Below are 21,593 nucleotides of genomic sequence, written 5' to 3'. Positions count from 1 at the left end.
TTGGACGATTCTTTGCTTTATTAGAAAAGGCTCAAAATTATATTATTATACATTAACGTTGTCGAAAGTTCCGAATATTGCCATACTAAAATGGCAACTTCATTTCACTTCCAACCTAAACTGGTCTGTTATCTATTTAAAGCCATTTATAACCACTCAAGAAATAAAATTAAGATGGTTCCAATATAGAATTTTACACAGGATACTGACTACCAACACGTTTGCTTATAAACTAAAACTTATTGACAGTGAAATGTGTACTTTTTGTCATGAAATGCGAGAATCTATAGAACATCTATTTTGGGAATGTAAAGTTGTTCAGCTTTTTTGGAACAATTTTTTGAATTGGTTATTAAAATCTTGTAATCATATATTTAACCTAAATTTATCATTTGAACTTGTTATATTTGGATGTAAAAGTAATACTAAAACAGATAATATTTTTGATTTATTAATATTGTTAGCTAAGTATTTTATATATAAATGCAAAGTGCAAAATGAAGTTAACAAAGATACCTGATTGAGAAACATATTCACTACAGTAAAAACAGTAAATTCGTTACCAAGTGGGCAATGTACCATTCTCTATTTGATATATAATCTTAAAATTACTTTTGTTCATTCATTTGTTTTCATCAGCCCCAACAGGTCACATAAAATTGATGTAAAGTAAAACACCTTCATATCTGTATGCCTATTGTATATCCTACTTCTTTTTACAGACCACTGAAATGTTGTTATAAATAATGATAAATATGTACATAATCAAAACATGTGCGTGTGTGTGTATGTGTGTGCATATTTGTTTTTCCTTTATCCTCCTCTCTCTCTCTCTCTCTCTCTCTCTCTCTCTCTCTCTCTCTCTCTCTCTCTCTCTCTCTCTCTCTCTCTCTCTCTCTCTCTCATCTCTTTTCATATATCATTATATACTTTCATTTACTCTAGATACTTGTTAAAATCCAGATCCTTGTGAATATATTATTTTAATTAAGTCTGCCTATAAAGTAGTAACTACATTATGTGTGTATAAATTATATATAAAATTACTGTAACAACCCATGTCTTCTCCCTTTGCATGAATTGATATTTGTCAACAAGGGAATGGTGAAGAAAAAATAAACATTTATTAAAAAAACACAAAAAAACAACAACTGCATTTTCATTAAAAACAACATTTTATGACAATGACTATTTTGTTTTTAAATGAAAACTTATTTAATTTATAACAACGTTATAAAAACACCATGTAATTTTCATTGAATTGAAAGCTTGGAAGTAAAGATATATACAATAGAAGCTTATTGGGCTGAACACCATTGAGACATTAGAATTTGTTGAACACATTGGTTAGCCACTTGGGCCAGCCACTTGGCCTTTATCATTTAAAACTGAAGGAAAATATTATATATATTTTTTATAATTTGTATGAAATAAATTAGACCAAAAGGTTATAATGTGTGTCATATTACTGCAAACAATATAGGATATGTTGTGCTAGTATAACCAGTCAAAATGATTAGATACAATGTACATGGAGTTGATGCAATAAAAGCAAAACAAGTTGTAACAATCTAAATTTGCACATGCATAAAGGAGGCAAAACTGTTGCCATCCCTTGTCCAGCCATTACACCAGATACATTCAGTTCTGTGTTACAGCTTCCTGCATCAGCATCGGGTGTTACAAACGACTTTGCTAAAACAACGAAAGGCAATCATTGATGTCTGCCTTTAAGTCTGTTAGATAATGGTCCAACGGCAATGATATGACTAGGTGATTGGCGACTGGTCAGTTGTCAATTAAGTGACTGAAGTAGATAAATATCTTGATTTATACACATTTATACAAAAGTATATATTATATATTCAATGTCTAAAATCAGTTAATTTGTAAAATGTTGAATTATTCAGTAATTATTGTTATATTTTGTTTTGTTGGAGTGCGTTTCATGTTCGGAAAGGATTAACAGACAGAGCGCGAAGAAGACGCTGGGTGAGGTATGTTAGTTATTGTGTATAAATATAATTATCTATGCTACATGTATATACCAAAAGTCCCCTTTTTATCATTAATGCAGAACATTTTAAAAGTTAATCTTTAATAGAATAACATATATATATTTTTATTTTATTTTTAATTCTTTTTTACATTAGTTAATTTGTACAATTTGATTACAGTTTCTGTTGCTTGATTAATTTAAGTTTTAACAATATGGTTGGTTTTCTAACTCATAATGTGAAATTTTATGTTTAGCTGTATTGTACAAATGTATATGTGTTACAAAATATTTTTTATTTGTAATATATTAGTATTGTACAAAAATGCAACATATCGAGTCATAGAATTAGATTACATTCTTCACAAGACAAAATTTATTCATATTTAAAAAAAAATCATTACAATCATTGATAAAATCAATCCATTTTTTATTTCTAATTGCTTTCAAATTATTATAATATAGCACCAATATTCTCGACAACCAATTTTTGCTGCTAACAATCGCAGAACCGCTTTATCTTTCAACATCTTTTTAACATTCGCCTCTACGCTCCAGTCTTTGTATCTCAAACTGCATTCAAACAGTTTATTTCTTTTTAACATTCGCCTCTACGCTCCAGTCTTTGTATCTCAACTGCATTCCAAACAGTTTATTTCTTTTTAACATTCACCTCTACGCTCCAGTCTTTGTATCTCAACTGCATTCAAACAGTTTATTTCTTTTTAACATTTGCCTCTACGCTCCAGTCTTTGTATCTCAAACTGCATTCAAACAGTTTATTTCTTTCATTTTTGTTCTTGCTTTTTCAAAAACCTTTTTCAGGAAATGTAAGCTAGAAACACTGGGACCGTGGCTACAAGTTGGACAAACAAAACTGAGCGACATATCAATACAGGTTGATCAACCGTCATCCCCATCCGACCCCTTGGTTGTCTGGGCTGTAGGCACCAGAGGGAATCTTCTGTGCAGGATAGGGATCACGAGAGAAAAACCTCAGGTAATCTTGGATTTGTTTAATCAGTTTGAAATCTTAATTGAATGTTGTTTTTGTTTTTTTATTGTATAAACATGTATCTGTCTAACAGAGTTTATGCTATATGTAGAGTTTTTTGGGAAAGGTGATTAGTTGTAAAGGATGAAACGGAGGTCTATGAATTGTTACATTTACTGTGATTTACTCGGTCACCCTTGGTCTGTTTCCCATTCCAACCAGTACACTATGACTGGTACATGTACATCAAAGGTCATACTGTTCTGTGTATTGTAAAATGCATATAAAACTTGTGTAACCTATAGTCGCAATAAACATTCCTTTCTTCTCTTCCTATTGCAAAGCATAGTCATATGCTCTTTAATAATTATATATGTTAGACACCAAATAGTCAAAGTTTAATTTAAAATGTGCTGACAGAGTTGTTATTAAGCATCCCTTTCCTCAGTTCTCTTTACAAAACGCATGGTCATGTGCTCTTTAATAATTTGATCCTATATTTGCACTGGCTGATTATGATGACCAATTGAAGCAAAGTTATAAATGTATACTAGCAGTTTTTGACTTTTGACATGACACATGTGATGTCATATGCATAGCCACATTACAAAATTGCTTATTTGACCTCACGGTAGCCATACAATGTAGCTGAAATAACAGAAATAATACCTTTTCACCTTAATTTTTATGGGCTGCAGGGTAAAAATAATAACTGTTATAGATATACACATGTAGGATATCAGCTTTTTCCTGTTCAGGCCGAATGGGAAATTCCTCTCTGCAAGTCTCGTAGAATTTCCAATTCTTACCGCTACGGGATAAAGCCTATATATCCTATGTCATTAAGTAGTTATTCTCTATATAATAGTTCTTTTATCTAATTACTGTGTTTGTAGGGTGAGAGCTGGGTTCACATTCCAACAGATCATCTCTTTCACACCGTATCTGTGGGCGGAGCCTATCGGGTGTGGGCGGTGGCTAAGGATGGATCAGCTTGGTACAGAACAGGGGTCAGTCCGAATAATCCACAAGGTGGGGATCATTCATTACTCAGTACTTGATACTAATAGAACATTTTATTTCATCATTTCTTTCCTCTGTTCCCTTTGATAATTAAGCATGCTCTTTAATACATGTGTAGTTATGTATAATGTTTACACCATACAGGCTTACATGTACCGGGTGTATACCACAAAATCAAATCCCATAGACAACAATATTAACATGTGGTTAAAGTTGCTACATGCTGTATATCAATCAACATATTGCACTATACAGATATAAATACCACCACCCATCATCCTTAAAGTAAATCAGAAAACAATTAGGGGTTAAGCTGCTCATTTCAGAGATAACGGGTAGCGTCTATGACTACCCTAGTTCCGCACAAAAATTGACCCTGCACGTTTTAAGCATAATCATGGAAGTCAGTACATTGACACTGGTTCAAATTAAATTACAGGAATTTACTGGCCAGATAAACCAACATTTTATCACAACTAACCGTGTCACATTTATCACCAATGGCAGTGCTAAGTTAAGTGCATCTCCAACTTTGACCCAGCCAGATGTTATTTGGTTTAAAGTCTAAACCACATTGTTAACAACTATGATATTTTATTCTCCTACTTTTAATTACAGATAAATTTTACCCACATTTTATCCAGACATATGTCGTGAAAAATCCATTACCAGATACAGTGATACAAATTCCACATACCAAACATGTCACCTATCTCGACTTTACTAAGGTCTCCTAGGACAAAAAGCATGCAATTTTTCGCTGTTTGCCATTTTACTTTTTTTATGGAATAATCTTCAAGAGGGGTAGAAGCTTCTGAAGTACGTAACGTAATTACCGGTAATATGAAGTCATCACAGTTGATATTATATCATAACACGTTATGACATTGTTAGATTACATCATATCCTTACACCCCTCTTGGAGAGTATTACATAAAAAGGGAAAATGGCAGCCGGCACAAAATTACATGCTTTTTGCCTTATGAAATCTCAGCGAAGTCGATATAGTTGACATAGTTATCAAGTAGAGCATGTGGAATCTTTGTCATTGTAATGGGTTTTGTTTTCAAGATTTCTGTCGGTAATTAAAGGTTGGAGATTAGTTTATCTTAGTTGTTAACAATGTGGTTCGGACTTTACTACTACCTATAAGTTGAATGGTGAACTCTGCTCTACATGTAGAGCCTTCATTTGCCATTGTAATTTGATAGGATAAATCTGATATCTTAAGACGTGTGATATTTCTCTGTTTCGACTGGTATATCAAAGGCTGTGGTATGTGCTAGCCTGTCTATGGGATGGTGCATATCAACGATCCCTTTCTACTAATTGAAAAAATGTAGCTGGTTTCCTCTTTAAAACAATATGTCAGAATTACCAAATATTTGACATCCAATAGCCCATGATTAATAAATCAATGTGTTCTAGTGATGACATTGAACAAAACAAACTTCTTCTTATTGTAATTGTTAACAATGTTGTTCGGACTTAGTACTACCTACAAGTTGTTCGGACTTAGTACTACCTACAAGTTGAATGGTGAACACTGCTCAACATGCAGATTGAGCCTTCATTTGCCATTATATTTTGATTAGATAAATCTGATATCTTAAGATTTGTGATATTTCTCTGTTGTGACTGGTATATCAAAGGCTGTGGTATGTGCTATCCTGTCTGTGGGATGGTGCATATCAAAGATCCCTTTTTACTAATGGAAAAAAATGTAGCGGGTTTCCTATCCAAGACTATATGTCAGAATTACCAAATCTCCAATAGCCAATGATTCATAAATCAATGTGCTCTAGTGGTGTCATTAAACAAAACAAACTTCTTCTTGTGATGTCGTTAATCAAAACAAACTTTTATCAACACAGTTTTAAGGGGGTGGCGGATCGGCCCTGGGCTCCCAATCTGATCATTAAAAACCGATATCTTAAGGCTGTAGTGATGTTCTTTGTTGTTTTTCAGGTTCCAACTGGCTGCAGGTCGTCTTCCCACCAGAAACTGGTGCTGCTCTGTCACGGATATCGGCGGGCGGGACGGCCGTGTGGGTGGTCGACAGAAATGGTAATATTATTTATACACTTTTACACTATTATAAAGCAAAATATCTGAAAAGTGGGTCGGGGACATAAACTTAAAAGAGTAAAGGTAGGACACCTCTAGTTAAACATTTCATGTAAAATATTTTTATATAAAACTACTGAGTCCGTCCCATCCTCCTACAAAAATATTTTTTTATGAATAATATCAGTTTGGTTTGACGTAAGAAGAAAAGTAACACTAATAGTGCTTTGGAAATAACCCCAAATACTATTTTTGTTTGCAATTTAGAAATCAGTCGGCTCATAAATCCATAACTTGGGAGTAAATTCCTGTGGGAAGGACTATAAATGACTATTCGAAATGATTATACATTCATTAAAAAACAATATTTCTAAAATACACTTTAATACATTAAGTGAAGTAGAAGTTGAAGTATAGGTGCAGGGCGTTACAGGATCGATTGCTCACAATGATGTCAGTATTTATTGTTTCAGGTGCATTGTGGTATAGGAAGGACATAACAGCCACATTCCCTGAAGGCACATCATGGGTGCAAATCTGTGACAAAGTTCTCGATGTGTCTGTTGGACTTAGTAACCAGGTAGATACATATACTAACAGGCCTGTCAGTTTAATAATAAATCTTGGGCAATTTTACTCGATTTGAAATATATACTGGGTGTAAATACTAGTTACCATAAGCCATTTTTCAGATGTTTTAATGACTCATGTGATTTATGAATAAAGTACATGTACTTTTGGGATAAATTAAGTCTCACACCCTAGTTTTAACCTGTGAAAATGAACACTAAGTTTGATTAATCTACAAACCTGTAACACATCTGGACAGTTGTAATAAAGTGAAGCAATTGTTTGTGACCTTCAAATGAGGAAATACCCTCTAAAAATAGACCAGAGCTCTTCTCCATAACCATTACTTCTCAGAGATACGTGAATTTTAAAAAATATGGAAAATGCAAATCATGGTATGAGAAACACTTCAGATGTATAATGTAAACAATAAAATTAAGTAATGTCCAATTTCAATCAATTTTTTCCAGTAGTAAAAAATATGCCATTGATAGTGCTTTAAAACTAGGGTGTGTCACTTTAAATGTATATTACATGTCATTGTATGTTTTTCAGGTAATATATTTTTTAATCATTTAGTAGGTCATCTGTCTGTGATACATCTCCTTTTAATACAAAAGAAAGTTACTGGTGGTGGTTTGTTATGTTATATGCCAAAAAGTAATACATTTATTTGTAACTTTTTCTTTCTTTTATTGATCGATGTAAATGTATACATGTATGAGCAGTGTTGCAAGTAACTTCTGAACTTCAAAACTTGATACCATTTCTTTACCATAAAACTTTAATGAGAGAAAAACTATTTGAATTAAAGATGATGAGTTGAATGTTGTGCCAAAAATTAAGGATCAGGGCCCATATTTTCGAAATCGTAAAATCATCGTAGGGTGTAACGTCACTATGGCGTGTGCTGTTGTGACGTCACACCCTACGATGGTTTCGAAAATATGGGCCCTGGGCCCTGTTTTACAAAGCAATCTTAGTGCTAAGATCACCGTAAATGCATCAGGTATTTATGTACTTACAGTAATATTGGCACTAATATTGTTCATAAAATGGGTCCATATTTTAATGTGTACATGAATATGAAGTTGTGTTGTTCATTATTATTTTAAACTGCTACAATACTATCAAGTGATTATATGTACAATATAGTTCCGGTTTTCTTCATCCCAGGTGTGGATTGTTGCTAATGCAAACTTCAGTCGTAACAAGTACAGCAGAGGTGTTGTATACAGACGTGTTGGTATATCAGAACATTCGCCCGCTGGTACTTCATGGGAAATAATTATTGGGGTGAGGTTATAGTATATTATTAATAATTTTATACAATTGATTACTAAAATGTATTATGTATTTCATTTGTAAACAGAAAGTACAGGTACATGTAGTTCTTGATATAAAAATAAAAACAATACATTAAAAAAAAACCCAGAAAAGAAAAAGAATTCAGTTTAATAAAACAGTGTTTAAAATGTGCAGATGAATATTATATTAAGAATATTTGTTTAAATTAAGAATTCAAAATATTTTTATTAAAACAACTTTACTGAGCAAAAAAATAGTTCTCAATCTAATTTTATTCTTTTCTTCTGCAGTTGAAACCTAATAAAAAACGTTATATACATGTATATGTATGCACCGGTATATAAATATTTGTAATCCCAATGCAACTTTTCTCTCTTTTGATTTCCATCTCATTTCATTCCAACTTCCAAAATGATTGGACCGGGTGGGATCTAGCTTAGTTGATATAGCACTAGTCTCAGGTGCTTGTGTCATAGGATCTAATCTCCTCAGTGGACTCATTCTCTGATTGCTTTTTTTTCCCATTCCAACTATAGTGCACCATGACTGGTATATCAAAGGCCAAGGTATGTGCTGTCCTGTCTTTGGGAAAGTTCACATAAAAGATCCTTTGCTGCTAATGGGAAAAATGTAGCGGAATTTCTCTCTAAGACTATACATGTACATGTATGTCAGAATTACCAAATGTTTGACATCCAGTAGCCAGTGATTAATAACTTATCATTTATGTTAAAAAACAAAACAAAAACAAAGCAAAAAAAATAATTATGTGCTCCAGTGATGTTGTTAAACAAAACAAACTTTAACTAGCAAAATAATAGTTAAATAACATTAGGCCTGCTTTTCATTAAAGCAATTATGCATGTCATTTTCCATATCTGCATTTTTGCAAGCTAAAAACAATTGACGTGGTTGAAAGTGTACTTTTAAGCCACAGGTTAATACTTCACGTTATGACGTTAAGTTCATCAAGGAGCAATATTTTATGCGCTGAATGCCCATGCATGGAATCGTTTTTATGAAAAATATACTACGGTATGTAAATGCACATAATTGATAAAACTCTCCTGCAAAATCGCGGTGATGGAAACTGGGCCCCAATATTATTGTTGAATAATTATCACTTTTTATTTGTTTTTAATCTTTCGTTTTTATTTTGTTTTACAGAGTGGCTGGAACCACGTTTCTGTCAGAGGACAGATTGAGAAATACAAGTCAGACATGTTATAACAGACACTTTGTTTTGCAACCACCTGTCTGGAGAGGACACATTACATCTACATGTATTCTGAATATCTTTTAACCTCTTTTGTAATAAAGACTGGTCTGTGTGGACAACCTGATAGTATTTTATAGCTAAAAAATGCTCACATATATATACATGTAGGTAAATTAGGTGATCTTTACATGGCCTAAAACACGTGTTACAATGTACGGGGAACCATTTGAACAAAATCTGGTAAGACTAATGAGCGATAAGTTTTATGTAGGGATATGATGTTATTTGTGTACCCTAAAAGTAAAAGTTTAACTTAAAATATATTTGCTGCATTACCTTTGTGTTGTACAAATAATTACTATAATTCAGGGGTGGGAATTCTCCTCGGATCCACGTTTTTTCTCCCATGGAACATTGCATTTCCTCGCATTTTAATCATCCTTTCCTCCAAAATGTGTCGGATGGCACAGATTTTAACCTAGGATTTCAAGAATTCCCGGGACCCCTCTAGATTTCCTTTTTTTTTTTTTTTTTACAGTTCACCATTTCCCAACCCTGATAATTACACTGTAAAGAAATGAATTAATTTTGATGTTATGTTTAGCTCTTTTTTCCTACTTGTTACATTGTACATGTAGGCCCAGGTTCCCGCAACTACTGGGGGGTTTTGTTGATGGTAAATTAATGTAATTTCTGTGATCAGTCTTTACTACATGCCCTGGGGCGGGACGTAGCTCAGTGGTAAAGTGCTCGCTTGGTGTGCGGTCGGTCTAGTATCGATCCCCTTCGGTGGACCAATTGGGCTATTTCTCGTTCCAGCCAGTGCACCACGACTGGTACATCAAAAGCTGTGTTATGTGCTATCCTGTCTAGGAATGGTGCATATAAAAGATCCCTTGCTGCTAATTGAAAAAGAGTAGCCCATGAAGTGGTGACAGTGGGTTTTCTCTCTCAATACCTGTGTGGTCCTTAACCATAATATTATGTCCGACGCCATATAACCGCAAACAAAATGTGTTGAGTGCATCGTTAAATAAAACATTTCCTTCCTTATTACACCGGCCTCGGTGATGTCGTGGTAGGCCATCGGTCTACAGGCTGGTAGGTACTGGGTTCGGATCCCAGTCGAGGCATGGGATTTTTAATCCAGATACCGACTCCAAACCCTGAGTGAGTGCTCCGCAAGGCTCAATGGGTAGGTGTAAACCACTTGCACCGACCAGTGATACATAACTGGTTCAACAAAGGCCATGGTTTGTGCTGTCCTGCCTGTGGGAAACGCAAATAAAAGATCCCTTGCTGCTAATCGGAAGAGTAGCCCATGTAGTGGCGACAGCGGGTTTCCTCTCAAAATCTGTGGGGTCCTTAACCATGTGTCTGACGCCATATAACCGTAAATAAAATGTGTTGAGTGCGTCGTTAAATAAAACATTCTTTCTATCTTTCTTTCCTTATTACATACCCATTTAATCTTACTAATATTATAATAATAAACAAAAAATTATTATTGAACATATCGGTGATACAAAATCTTGCATGGATAGTACATGTTCACATGGATGACGCCATGTTCCATCAATTCCATAAAATTAAAACAAGGTTTTAGACGAAGCAAGTTGTGTTATTTAATTAAACATTTGAGATCATAATAGAGAAAGAAGGTATGTAATAAATACAGAACCACATGTTTTGCCATGTTACTTATTGCATTTGTTCATGGTGTGCAAGATTTATACCACTTGATCACTAGCCCTACACGGTCTCGTGGTATAATATTCTTGTGCACTATAAACTTGTGCAATAAATAACACGACCAAAAAACTGGTATGTGGTTCTGTGTCTTTATTATACTTAGTATATAAATGTATGTGAAGGAAGGAAGGAAATGTTTTATTTAACGACACACTCAACACATGGCCACATTTTATGTTACATGTACAGGTACTTATAGTTGTAGATCAAATAATGGAGCATATAATTCCATTTCAATTTTTTAGTTACAGATTGAAAAACATGTTTATTATAATTTTGTTAAAATGAATATATTAATCATTCCATATCAAATTTTACAACTTTTTTAATAAAGCTTTTAATGAAAAAGTGTGTCGAGTCTTAAATTGAATGTATAAATCATTACCAGTAAAATGTTATATCTTTAAAGAGAGTTTTTTGTTGTGTGATATTGCAATACTGTATTTATATCAGAGGGACAGACCCTAGTTTTTAAGCATAATGGCATGTTTTTTTTACTATGGTAATAGAGCCGTTTATGATCACTGAAATCAAACATTACTTATATTTTATTGTTTAAATTATCCATTCCGTACAACCGAGGTGTTTCTGGTCATCCTGGTGCTTCTTATACCACAAAATACATTTTTCACATTTTTAAAAAAGCATGTGCGTCTGACAAGTAACAGTTATGGGAGTCGCGTTTTAGTCTGTTTTTAAGGCTATTTCAATGTCACAGACTCTTGTTTCACTCTGTTGTATCCAAATTTGTTACAGGTTTGTAAATTAACCAAGCTTAGTGTCAATTTTTACAGGTTGAAACTAGACCCTAATGAAAACTACAAATGTATGCCTTGGTGTTTAAAAACGGGGGTCTGTCCCTTTAAGGTTGCGATCTCAAGTTGGTGTTTAAAGGGACAGACCCTACAGCATATTATACACCACTGGAGCCTTTTTGATAATTGAAATCAAACATTACATAGATTTTGTTTCATAAATTTTTTCAATTTTTAAAAATGCATGTGGCCCTGTGGTAGAGCACTCGCTCGATGCACGGTCGGTCTGGGATCGATCCCCGTCGGTGGGCCCATTAGACTATTTCTCGTTCCATCCAGTGCACCACAACTGGCATATCAAAGACTGGTATGTACTACCCTGTCTGTGAGATGGTGTATGTAAAAGATCCCTTGCTGCTAATCAATATGTGTGGTCCTTAACCATATGTCTGACGCCATATAACCGTAAATAAAACGTGTTGAGTGGGTCGTTTTATGTTGGAATCCCCAAACTGAACACAAAAAAGTTCAAATTGCATTGTTTGGTACCCAATAGCTAATATGTATTTTTATGCTGGGGCGTTGTTAAACATTCATTCCATTAACAGAAAGAGATTTGTTATATGCACCATCCCACAAATAGGATAACACATACCACAGCTGTTGATATACCAAGGATAACACACCACAGCCTTTGATATACTGTAGATCCTGAAATTAACGCGTCCCTAAATTAATGCGAGTGGTGGTGGGCAGACTAAAATGCGACATGAAATTAATGCGAGAGGCCTCCCTTTGAAATGTTATTTTCTTAACAACTCACGGTTAAATTTAAGTTACAGGCGTTTTCAATAAGATCAAGTCACTAACATCTGTGTACACATTAATTAATCTGTTTAGTCCCGAATGTTTTTGGTGAGATCTACTCAAAGCATATTTTTTCAGCAATCATTAATGTAACGTGTATAGTTACCTAAATGTGGCTAAACATTAGCATACATGTACCATTACAACTGTATCTTCCTTATCTGTGAACGGGGATTTCAAAGGTATCATGAAAGAACAATTCACCCAGTGGAATGCCAACAAAGTTGCAGCGAACTTAAACAGTAAAAACAAAGAAACGGTTGACCTTAGGCTTAGCGTGTTATAAAACCCATTCACGCACGATGGATCGAGTCGGCTTTTGACAAGGTGGCCAAAGACCCTGCAATTGTCACACGTGCCTGGAATATTGCTGGACTATAGGACAATTAGTCGGTCTCTCCTACACTGAATTGTTTTCCAATTGTGTTTTATAAATATATTAGAATTTTAATCTTTGTTTTGTTTTACTGACGTGGGACACATAGACAAAACATAGAAATAAATGCATCATATTATTAATGCGAATAACACAAGCTCGCATTTTTTGCATTAATATTATGATCGCATTAATTTCAGGATCTACAGTACCAGTCGTCATGCACTGGCTGGAACAAGAAACGGCCCAATGGGCCCATCAACACGGATTGAACCTAGACTGACCACACATTAGGCAAGTGCTTTACCACTGGGCTACATCCACCCAAGATAATTTAAAAACAAAGCAATCGTAATTTCATAAATATTATTATTAGACATAATTAGGAAAAATAAATAACACAATAGTTATAAGATATTTTCAAAGGAGATAATATATCTTAAGCACAATGTTGCTTTGTCATTTTACTACTGTAACAGTAACTTTAAAAAATATATGCATGGATTGAAATGTGGTCATAAACGTTCCAGAATACACACGTATCCACTTTGGATCAATTACTTTCATTTCATCAATCAATATTCAAAACATTAATGTATTATGAATATAATACAAATTATATATCAATCTGAAGTTGGTTTAGCTTTGTTAACAAATGATAGAAAATATGTCCCTGTATAAATGTATCACATTATTAATCATCAAAGAACAGACATGTCCTAATAATATCGCATCATCATCTGTCCATAATATTTTGTGCCACTTTGGAAATGAAAAACCCCTTTTTTGTCCGTTTTGGTTTTGTTGCATAGTTCTTAAAATTAAACTTAAAAGATGACTTTTTTCTATCTGATGCTGTATATTCCTGGTTTACTGTTTTTGAGGGTCGAGGGTTAGTTGCACTGGCTTTCCACTTATAATTTTTCTTCTTTTTCAGCTCTGGATTTTCAAGGTTTCTTACTTTCCTCCTTTCTGCAAGGATAAAAATAAAATTTTAAAATAATGAAATAATAATAATTATACAAAATAATTACAATAAATTACAGATAATCAAACCATCAAATTAAAGGAGCCATCTCAAAGTGGCATAATGGTGACTTCCCTCAAAATTATTTACTAATATTTGCTTTGAAATGTAAACATTATACCTTCAGTTATAATTATAATCAGATAGTGAATTCTAATTCAATCTACATTTTACAAGACGTTTGACTGGCTAATCAAATCCATTTGGGACACTAAAACCAACATGGGGCGGGATGTAGCCCAGTGGTAAAACGGTCGCTTGATGCATGGTCGGTTTGGGATCGATCCCCGTCGGTGGGCCCATTGGGCTATTTCTCACTCCAGCCAGTGCACCACGACTGATACATCAAAGGCCGTGGTATGTGCTATCCTGTCTATGGGATGGTGCATATAAAAGATCCCTTGCTGCTAATCGAAAGGAGTAGCTCATGAAGTGACGACAGCGGGTTTCCTCTCTCAATATCTGTGTGGTCCATAACTGTATGCCAGATTCAATATAACCATAAATAAAATGTGTCGAGTGCATCGTTAAATAAACCATTTCCTTCCATTTGGGACACTAAAACCAGCATTAACGTGTCAGAAATTTGGGGAATTCCTCAAGAGCCTATTTAAATATTCATAACGCTACTTCTCGCTGCTTACATGTAGTTGGACTTACTTATTCTTATAATGGAACCTTTGAAACTTTTCTGAAGCAAAATGGATGTTGTTATTTTGTCATACCTCTTTTCTTCCTCCTCTTCTCCTGACGAACTTTGTATTTTTCTGTCCACCACTCGTTATCATTCACTTGATGTTTCACATTCTGTGTTGTATCTTCCTCCACTTCACCTGGGGCACCACCTATCTTCGGTTTTCTTTTGTTCTTACTGTTCTTTATAATGCCCTCATTTGTATTCACTTTAAAGTTCTTATTTTTTCTTTTCTTTTTCTTACTATTTTTCAACACATTCTCCAAATTCTCTTCTTGCAGCTGCTTGTGATTGATTTTATATCTTTTTTCAGCAATGTGATTTTCCGGACCCTCTACTTCAAGTTTTCTTTTTTTCTTGAAAATTTGTCTTGATAATATAGGCTTTGTTGTTGAACGGGGGAAATCCACAGCATCAGATGACTTGAATGTGGCTTTTTTTTCCATTGCAGTTCCTTTCTGTTTTCCAAATCCTGTAATAAATGATAAAAATGCTTACTGTAAAGACAATGCATAAATTATGGTGGCAGGTCCTAATCGTATGGTAAAGCACTCGCCTCATGTTTGATTGGTCTAGGATCAATCCCCATTGGTGGGGCCATTGAACTATTTCTCGTTCCAGCCAGTGCACTACGACTGGTATATCAAAGGCCCATTGTATGAGCAATCCTGTCTGTGGGATTGTGCATATCCACTTGATGTGCGGTCAGTCTGGGAGCAATCCCCGTCGGTGGGCCCACTGCTCCATTTTTCACTCCATCCAGTGCACCAGGACTGGTATATCAAAGGGCGTGGGGTGTGCTGTGGGATGGTGCATATAAAAATCCATGGCTACTAATGGAAAAATGTAGCGAGTTTTCTCTCTCAGACTATATGTCGAATTTACCAAATGTTTGACATCCAATAGCTAATGATTAATAAATCAAAGTGTTGTTAAACAAAACTTTAAAACTCTCCTTCCCCAACCACCACGACTTTGTTAAAGAGAACAAATGTAAAAGATACTAAGAGACATCTGTGAACAGCTTGGTAGAACCGTGGACCGTCATATTTATACTCTCTTACAATATACTATGAAACGAAATCATATTTTTCGAAGATATTTTCAGATTAGAAATATAAACAATTTGATTGGTTAAAAAAAAAAGTTTAAAATGTTAACAAATCTATGCTATCACATTGTTATTTATTTAGTGGCGTACCTTGTAATTATTTAACAGGGTTAGCTCTGTCTCTCGCCAAATTCACCAATTGTAAAATTTAAAAACAAACAATTGGCAAATTTTAGTTTAATTCGTCAAACAAGATTTATATTTTGGTGGAAAATATCTGAGTTTTTTTTGGTGCAATTATTGAAGTTTCTTACACACCCGTTGGTGAGAACACCATGTGTTATTTATGGTAACACATACTTGTTAACGTGTGTTAACAATTTCAAGACATACGACTGGCTGCTCCTAGGTGATGACCAGATCATCAATGCCATACATCCAATAAACAACCAGCTCGAAGGAAATCGATTACACTGTGACATATAGTTAACCTGACATTGACAATCATGTGTCTGTGATGCGTAAGTCAGCTACAAGTGCAATGGCTGTAAATAACTTTTAGTTGAAAAAGATGTTAAAATTTGCTTTAAACCTGTTTTTTTGAGGATATGTAAGAAATAAAATAATAAATTTTTGTCGGTTAGATACCATTTATCTCACAACTTGTAGTTGTATCTAACTCACTTTTGCTCGTCGGATACATTTTAAAACAACTCGTGTATTATTCTCTATTTAATAGATATGATGTATAATAGTAATTTGTCAAAAGGTTCTTCTGCTTACCCAGAGCTAGCCCTGTTTAATATGTATGCAGTTATCTGTTTGACTGTAATACCTTTATTACCTCTTTGACTCTCATTTTCTTTGAATTCACCATAGTAAGCTACAAATGGATATGTTGGTAATGAATGTTGATTATGTCTCACATTGTGACATTCCTGAAACAAATTACAAAGATAATTAAAATCTATTAACTTAGACAAATTCCAAACAAGATCAGTTTAAAACAAAAAAAATCTGCTCGTTTATAGAAATCACATTCCAGGTTCTTGTTGTGAAAGCTGTGGATATTAAGATGTGGAAAATGAGTAGCTACATGTACAAATGTAGTTGTAGAAATCAAGATAAATAAAACTGTGTTCACAGCCAGCAACCCACCCCACTCCACCAAGAACCATGGATAAGGTACACGTGTAATGCATAATTTATTACAAAATTATTCTAATGTGAAATTTTGTTTCTAGTTACAGTTATTAACTTACAACTAAAAACATCTTTGCAGTGTATACACTTTTATAAATTACAATTTACATGAGCAGTAATATTTATTAATTTACTAATAATGCTGCATTTTACCTGGTTCTCCATTAACAAGTAGACCTCAACCACCACAACCCATAAACACAAGTAGCGAAAATGTACAAAGTTAGGTTTTGAGGGGCCTAACCCATCACCTACCCAACATTTTGGTGAGAAATTCAACTCTACTTTGTCTTTGTTGTAGTTTGCTGGGTCAATATTCTGGGCTTTAGATCTTATTAATTTGGGCACCAAACATTTTGGGTCTGTTCTGAGCATACATGACATTGCACATGTAAGCATGGTCTTTTTTGCACAGCAACGTTCTTCAGAAATTCATTTCAAGGTATTATAATTAAATTTCTGTTACATTTATTACCACGTAACATCATCCCATTGGTCCAGACGTAGCAACGTTTTCAATGAACGTAAAAATTGCGTCGTCAGGGAACGTCATATCTGATGATGTCATTTTATATGGGCAAGTTGTCTTATTGAACGTTATTGTTTGTGGACCAAAAATAATTCAAAATAAAGTGTGAAGTCTTAGTGTTATTATTTAGCCTGTATGATTCAAATTTAATTGTAAGTTTTGTCTGTTATTTCTTTTATGTTCATCTGGGTATGAAAAAAAAACTCACCCTCAAAATTATATGAGGACGGCTTCGCCGATTCACAGTTTGCAGATGATCTTTTTTTCCCAGACTATTTAATCTAATTTATTTCAGTAGTTATTACAACGTAACAACATCCCATTTGTCCAGAAGTAGCAACGGGAGTTTTCAATCAACGTAAAAATTACGTCGTCAGGAAACGTACCTGATGTCATGATGTCATTTTATATGGGCAAGTTGTCTTATTGAGCGTTATTGTTTGTGGACCAAAAATAATTCAAAATAAAGTGTGAGGTTTTAGTGTTATTATTTAGCCTGTATGATTCAAATTTAATTATAAGTTTTGTCTGTTATTTCTTTTATGTTCATCTGCGTATGAAAAAAAAAACTCACCCGCAAAATTATGTGAGGACGGCTTCGCCGATTCAGTTTGCAGATGATCTTTTTTTTCCAGACAATCCTTAATTAATCTAATTTATTTCAGTAGTTATGAGGTGAAATATTTTGAGGTCAGCACAATCGTACTTAATTTGGGCGGGATTATTTTGGGCACAACTTTGATCGTTGTGACTTTGATAATGCAATCTAAAGCCCCATTATTCCAGTCGGCAGTAAGCCACCCTCATTTCCACAAAATCTTGGATTGTCCCTGTCATTCAATACTGAATACATTATGCCATATGCCAATGCAAAACAAGACAATATCACCGCAAACTATGTCAGTATATATGCTACCGCAAGCCTACATCTTGAATTTACCACTTTATAATTGGTTCAATTGGCTAACCACACATCATTGAAAGGAAAATTTAATATTTAATTACAACTGTCTAGTACTTACATGTCCAAAATGTTTTGCACGAGCACAGTTGTAGCAGTAGACACGAGGATTTGGTTTTTCCTGTTTAGCTGGTACTTTCAAGTCACCGGTTGTCTGAAAAATTTCAAATATCAAGATGTCTTGGTAAAATATGTTACAAATGCATGGAATAAGATGATGGTCTGTGTGTGTGTTGGGGCTGTGATAGAGGACTGAAAGCACAATAAAGGTGTTCTTATTACTCATGCAACTCATCTAGTGGCTAAATAGTTATCAGGTATTAAACTACATGCAGCTTCCACTTTATATCATGTTTATGTCCCGAGTGAAATGTTTTTACAATGTTATGAACTTTAGCGAGTGACAATGAAAATTATTTCACAAGGACATAAACATGATCTGAAATGGTAGCTCATTTAATATCCTATTTAATACCTATAATTGATATCCATTTGTATCACTAAACTCGTCTGATTAACGTTCTGGCAAGGTTATAATACACAAATCATATGACATTGAGGTGTTATGTCCCACTTTACGATCTAGTGGAACGTAACATTTTTAAATGAACCAAGACATGCTGATAAATGTGTTAATAGAATTTTTCGTAAAATATTGCTGCATTCATGGTTGATGCATTAGTTGCATTATTAGTGACTAAAACACATCTACTGAAAAAGGATTAATGTAATATTTGACACTAAAGATAATAACCTTTCAAATGATACCAAACTTGTCTCACTTAAATGAGTTTCTGAAAATGACCTATTGGTTTACTTGACCACGGAATTGCCCTGCTTTATCCTGTGAAGGTAAGAATTTCTCATTTGACCTGAACAGCATAAAGCAGATATATCTGATGTCATTAACTAGTTATTATCTTTATCCTGCAGACCAAAAACATTAAGGAAAAAGCTATTATTTCTGTTATTTCAGCCACATTGTATGATAACCTACATGTAGAGGTCAAATGAGCGATTTTGTAATGTAGCTATGCCTGTGATGTCACATGAGTGACGTCAAAAGTTATATCCTGCTATGAGCAGGATATGACTTTGCTTTATCCGTTACAATAATCTGTCAATAGAAATGGTGGTTGCAGGATAAATAAATATACAAAGCCACTTTTTTTCTCTCATCAATTGATGAAATGGAAAATTAGTTAAGAATTGACCGCAATTATTTTTTAGTTCATGCAAGTATGAACCAAAAAATAATTGTGGTCAAATCTTATAATTAAATTTATATGCATACTTTAACAATACATAATTAAATTTATTTTGTTTAGCTTTAAATACGCCTGTAGTATTGTTTGTGTAAACTTCATTGATACTTATGTCGCGTAAGAATGCAAATGTTCATTCACTATTATTTGAATCAGGTGATCTTTTGTAAATGACATAATTTTGATAAACGACGCCATTTCATCGAGCTGCTGTGCATTTTTATAGATCATTTCGTTATATTGGAAGGAATTGTCATATTCGTATTTAGTTTATATTTTATGAAAGTGAATGAAGGGAACGTGTCTAACATTTATGCTGTTGATGGAACCGTTTACAGCTGTAGAACATTGCTTACAAGTACCGGGGTAAGTTGCAGGCGTGAAGTTTCCTACATGATTGTTTTGGCCACCGACCGAGTCTCATGTCATGATTTGCGAAGATTTTTTGTTTTTTCTTTAATCAATGCATATATATTTACATGTTTACTCTGCTGTAACATTTTCCATCAATTTATCGTATACATTAAAAAAAATTATTATTGATTTTGTAGCTTTCACATGTATTTTCTTCAAAATATCAAAATATGGTTGCCTGAATAATCCGGCTTGTTGCACAAAAGTAGTGCGAGTCAGTGGGCAGTGGGCAGTGGGGGGGGGGGGGGGTAGTAGGAGTGGCTTAACTTTTTTCAGTTCATCGAGATATGAACAAAAAAAGTAAGCACCTCTGGACCAATCAGATTGCCATAAAGTGTATAGACGCAAAGAAAATTTAATTATTTGCATATGGACTTAAAACCCAGTAAGTATTGTGATGTTAGTGAATGTTGATCTCTGATGACAAAGGAATGCTTAACAACGCCTCAGCACATTGTTTTTAAACAAGCAGCATATGATTATTGTGACATGTTGTACAGAGTTTAAGAGAAGTAAGGAAGGAAATGTTTTATTTAACAATGCACTCAACACATTTTATTTACAGTTATATGGTGTCGGACATACATGTATGGTTAAGGACCACACAGATATTGAGGGAGGAAACCCGCTGTCACCACTTCATGGGCTACTCTTTTTGATTAGCAACAAGGGATCTTTTATATGCACCATCCCATAGACAGGACAGTACACACCACAGCCTTTGATGTACCAGTTGTGGTGCACTGGCTGAAGCGAGAAATAGCCCAATGGGCCCACTGACAGTCAGGGCTCGCGCTGTTGGTAGCCAAATTAGCCATTGGCTAATTTTTACAAAAAATGGCTAATAAAATTTGCAAGTGGCTAAAATTTTGGCTAAGCCATTTTCTGTCTTCTGATTTGTGAACAAACGGTTACATAATCTATCCAACACCTCAACATAGTAATACTACCAAATACCGAATTAGCGTAATAGTGATCTCGCGACCGATAACGAGAAACGGTGTCATGCAGAATACAGCGTAGGCCTTATAATGTTTGCTATTTTAATAATCATGGTTATTAATTTTAACGGCATGCATTCAACATGTATGACAGCAATGTCTGGAAGATTTGTAACTTGTTATTTTTACTTAGTAAAATCTTTGAACCAAAGTAATAAAAACAGACCGACAATACGTGTCAATTTGAATACACATGCCAGTTCAGGGCCGAAAGACATGTAGGCCATCTCAAGGGCCGAGTTCAGCCAGACCGAGCAAAAACAAAACGTTCGTTAGACTGGTTTGTGCGCTTCACGTTAAACCAAATGGACACGACGAACACCAATCAAATAGTTCGCGAACGTTAGGAAGAACGTTTGTTGGCTGAACTGAGGACAGCTCTTGGCCCGAATATATGTCACGCTTCAGAGTCAGCTGACACCCGCGTGTCAAAAGATATCGTTGCGGACATTAAACAATACGATTACGCAACAGTAAATCTTGATGTAAATTTGTAGAAAAACAATAGTTATTCGCATCAA

At 34.4% G+C, this 21,593-nt stretch overlaps 2 protein-coding genes across 7 annotated transcripts in view; one reads left to right on the top strand and one right to left on the bottom strand.

The window, feature by feature from the left end:
- Positions 1-10,018, top strand: part of LOC121379063 (tectonin beta-propeller repeat-containing protein 1-like) — a 48,037-nt gene extending 38,019 nt beyond the window's left edge. For 2 of the 3 annotated variants that reach the window (XM_041507522.1, XM_041507521.1), the window contains exons 18-24: positions 1,938-1,997; positions 2,822-2,996; positions 3,887-4,022; positions 5,982-6,080; positions 6,554-6,660; positions 7,827-7,946; positions 9,126-10,018. In XM_041507522.1, the coding sequence (XP_041363456.1) occupies positions 1,938-1,997; positions 2,822-2,996; positions 3,887-4,022; positions 5,982-6,080; positions 6,554-6,660; positions 7,827-7,946; positions 9,126-9,188 (760 nt within the window). In that variant the 3' untranslated portion in view covers positions 9,189-10,018. The remainder of the gene's footprint in view (positions 1-1,937; positions 1,998-2,821; positions 2,997-3,886; positions 4,023-5,981; positions 6,081-6,553; positions 6,661-7,826; positions 7,947-9,125) is intronic. The other variant, XM_041507523.1, reaches the window with a different exon arrangement.
- Positions 10,019-13,279: 3,261 nt separating this feature from the next.
- Positions 13,280-21,593, bottom strand: part of LOC121379413 (zinc finger CCHC domain-containing protein 7-like) — a 29,380-nt gene continuing 21,066 nt past the window's right edge. For 3 of the 4 annotated variants that reach the window (XM_041508019.1, XM_041508021.1, XM_041508020.1), the window contains exons 6-9: positions 18,454-18,546; positions 16,535-16,637; positions 14,680-15,120; positions 13,280-13,899 (exon numbers count right to left, since the gene is read on the bottom strand). In XM_041508019.1, the coding sequence (XP_041363953.1) occupies positions 13,664-13,899; positions 14,680-15,120; positions 16,535-16,637; positions 18,454-18,546 (873 nt within the window). In that variant the 3' untranslated portion in view covers positions 13,280-13,663. The remainder of the gene's footprint in view (positions 13,900-14,679; positions 15,121-16,534; positions 16,638-18,453; positions 18,547-21,593) is intronic. The other variant, XM_041508022.1, reaches the window with a different exon arrangement.

This window comes from Gigantopelta aegis, chromosome 8 (genome assembly GCF_016097555.1).
Source record: "Gigantopelta aegis isolate Gae_Host chromosome 8, Gae_host_genome, whole genome shotgun sequence".
NCBI lineage: Eukaryota > Metazoa > Mollusca > Gastropoda > Neomphalida > Peltospiridae > Gigantopelta > Gigantopelta aegis.
The sequence above is the reverse complement of the archived record's forward strand: the minus strand, read 5'-3'. Positions and strand labels throughout refer to the sequence as shown.